This window comes from Corvus brachyrhynchos, unplaced genomic scaffold (assembly GCF_000691975.1).
Source record: "Corvus brachyrhynchos isolate BGI_N302 unplaced genomic scaffold, ASM69197v1 scaffold150, whole genome shotgun sequence".
Lineage (NCBI taxonomy): Eukaryota > Metazoa > Chordata > Aves > Passeriformes > Corvidae > Corvus > Corvus brachyrhynchos.
In genome coordinates this window covers 1,873,729-1,875,181 of record NW_008236162.1, presented here as the reverse complement: position 1 = coordinate 1,875,181, position 1,453 = coordinate 1,873,729, and the positions used below count along the sequence as shown (strand labels likewise).

Here is a 1,453-nt window from a genome sequence, read left to right as displayed (position 1 = left end):
TGGAGGGGTTGGGGTCGGTGCGGTGGGTCTGGGCTGGGAGCAGGGGGGGTTCATCCTCGGTGTGTCCTGGGGTCCCCTCTGCTCCAGGCAGAGGTGGCTCTGTGGTGTGGGGATGCGCAGGGCAAGGGAGGGATCCAGAGTTAATCCTCGTAGTGTTTGGTGAGGAACTGGGTCGAGGCCACGGGGTAGCCCAGGTGAAAGTTCTCCACGAAGTCCTTCAAGTCCCAGGTGCCTGGGGAGAGAGGAAAAGTGGGTGAGCCGGGCTGGAGGAGGGCCGGAGAGGGGAGCAGCCCTGTGAGGCTGCTGCTCTGCCCCAAACCACATCCTGCACACCCCGGCAGGCCCTGGGGACAGCGGGGAGTCACGGGGACCCCGGCTCTGACTGTCCCGGGGGTTCACGGGGTTGGCTCCTCTCCTGCCCCCTGACATTTGAAGCAAACCTTCCTACGGCTTCCTATGAGCCCACCCCGGGGGTGGCCTGGCTGGAAATCCCCCCGGGGGCGTCGCAGGAGATCCCCCGGCCCCCTCACTGGCACTCACTGAGCTGCTGCTCCACCGACTGCTGGAGCCAAGGGGGTTCCTCATTCCCTCCTCCCCTGCACTCTGCCCTGACCCCAGGATCCCGGAGGTCTGGGGGCAGCTCGTGCTGGATCCAGCTGTGGTTTTTCCCACGTAGGAGGCAGGGAAAGCCTCTCCAGGGCCAAGGGCAGGAGGGATTCCCTCATACCCGGCCCCCGTGGGCCAGAAATTCCCCCTGTGCCCTGCCAGGGTCAGGCACCGAGCCTGGGTCTGGCTGGCGGCTGTGGAGCATCCTGCTGTGACCGGAGGGGCTTTCCCTGGCACCCAAACAGCTCACGCTGCCCCTCCTTGTGGGACACCGGGGAAAAGGGGCCCATTGTTTATCTGAAACCCGCCCTCTCCTCTTCCTGGCTGCTCTTTAATGTCACGAGGCCTCCTGGCAGCCCTTATCTGCTGTCACATCTCAGCCCCGACCGGAGCAGAGCGTCCCCTTTGCTCTTGCAAAAGTGCTGAGCAAAACCTGAGCTGCTGCATCACCTGCGTGGGGTGGTGATGGCTCAGAGAGCTGCTGGGGCTCCCACCTGCTCCCCACCTCGGGCTCTGAGCTCCAAACAAAGCTCCGGAGGTTCTCGCGGTGACGGCACCGCAGCCTGTGACCTCCCGGAGCTGCGAGGGGCCGCGGCCGGGACTCTCCAGGGCCCGGGAAGGAGCTCACGGGAAGCTCGGGCAGGACCCTGCATCCCGCATTCCAGCCGGGATGAGATGTTGGAATGCATCAGGCTGCTGCTGGAGGGTCCCCGGTGTCCCCTGCCACCCTCCGAGGACCCAAACCAAGCTGAGAGCAAGGACGGTCCCAATGTCCCGCACTGGGGTCGCCGCCAGCCGGGAAACAGAGCCACAAGCACCTCCATCCCCCGATTCCACCGCGGCAGGA

The 1,453-nt window shown here is 65.5% G+C and overlaps 1 protein-coding gene across 1 annotated transcript in view; it reads right to left on the bottom strand.

Annotated features, from left to right (window-relative positions):
* PEBP4 (phosphatidylethanolamine binding protein 4) overlaps positions 1–1,453 on the bottom strand; it is a 70,808-nt gene that overhangs the window by 191 nt on the left and 69,164 nt on the right. Inside the window, exon 6 of the mRNA XM_008632549.2 lies at positions 1–232. This exon is cut by the window's left edge and continues 191 nt beyond it. Within this exon, the coding sequence (XP_008630771.1) occupies positions 141–232 (92 nt within the window). The 3' untranslated portion in view covers positions 1–140. The remainder of the gene's footprint in view (positions 233–1,453) is intronic.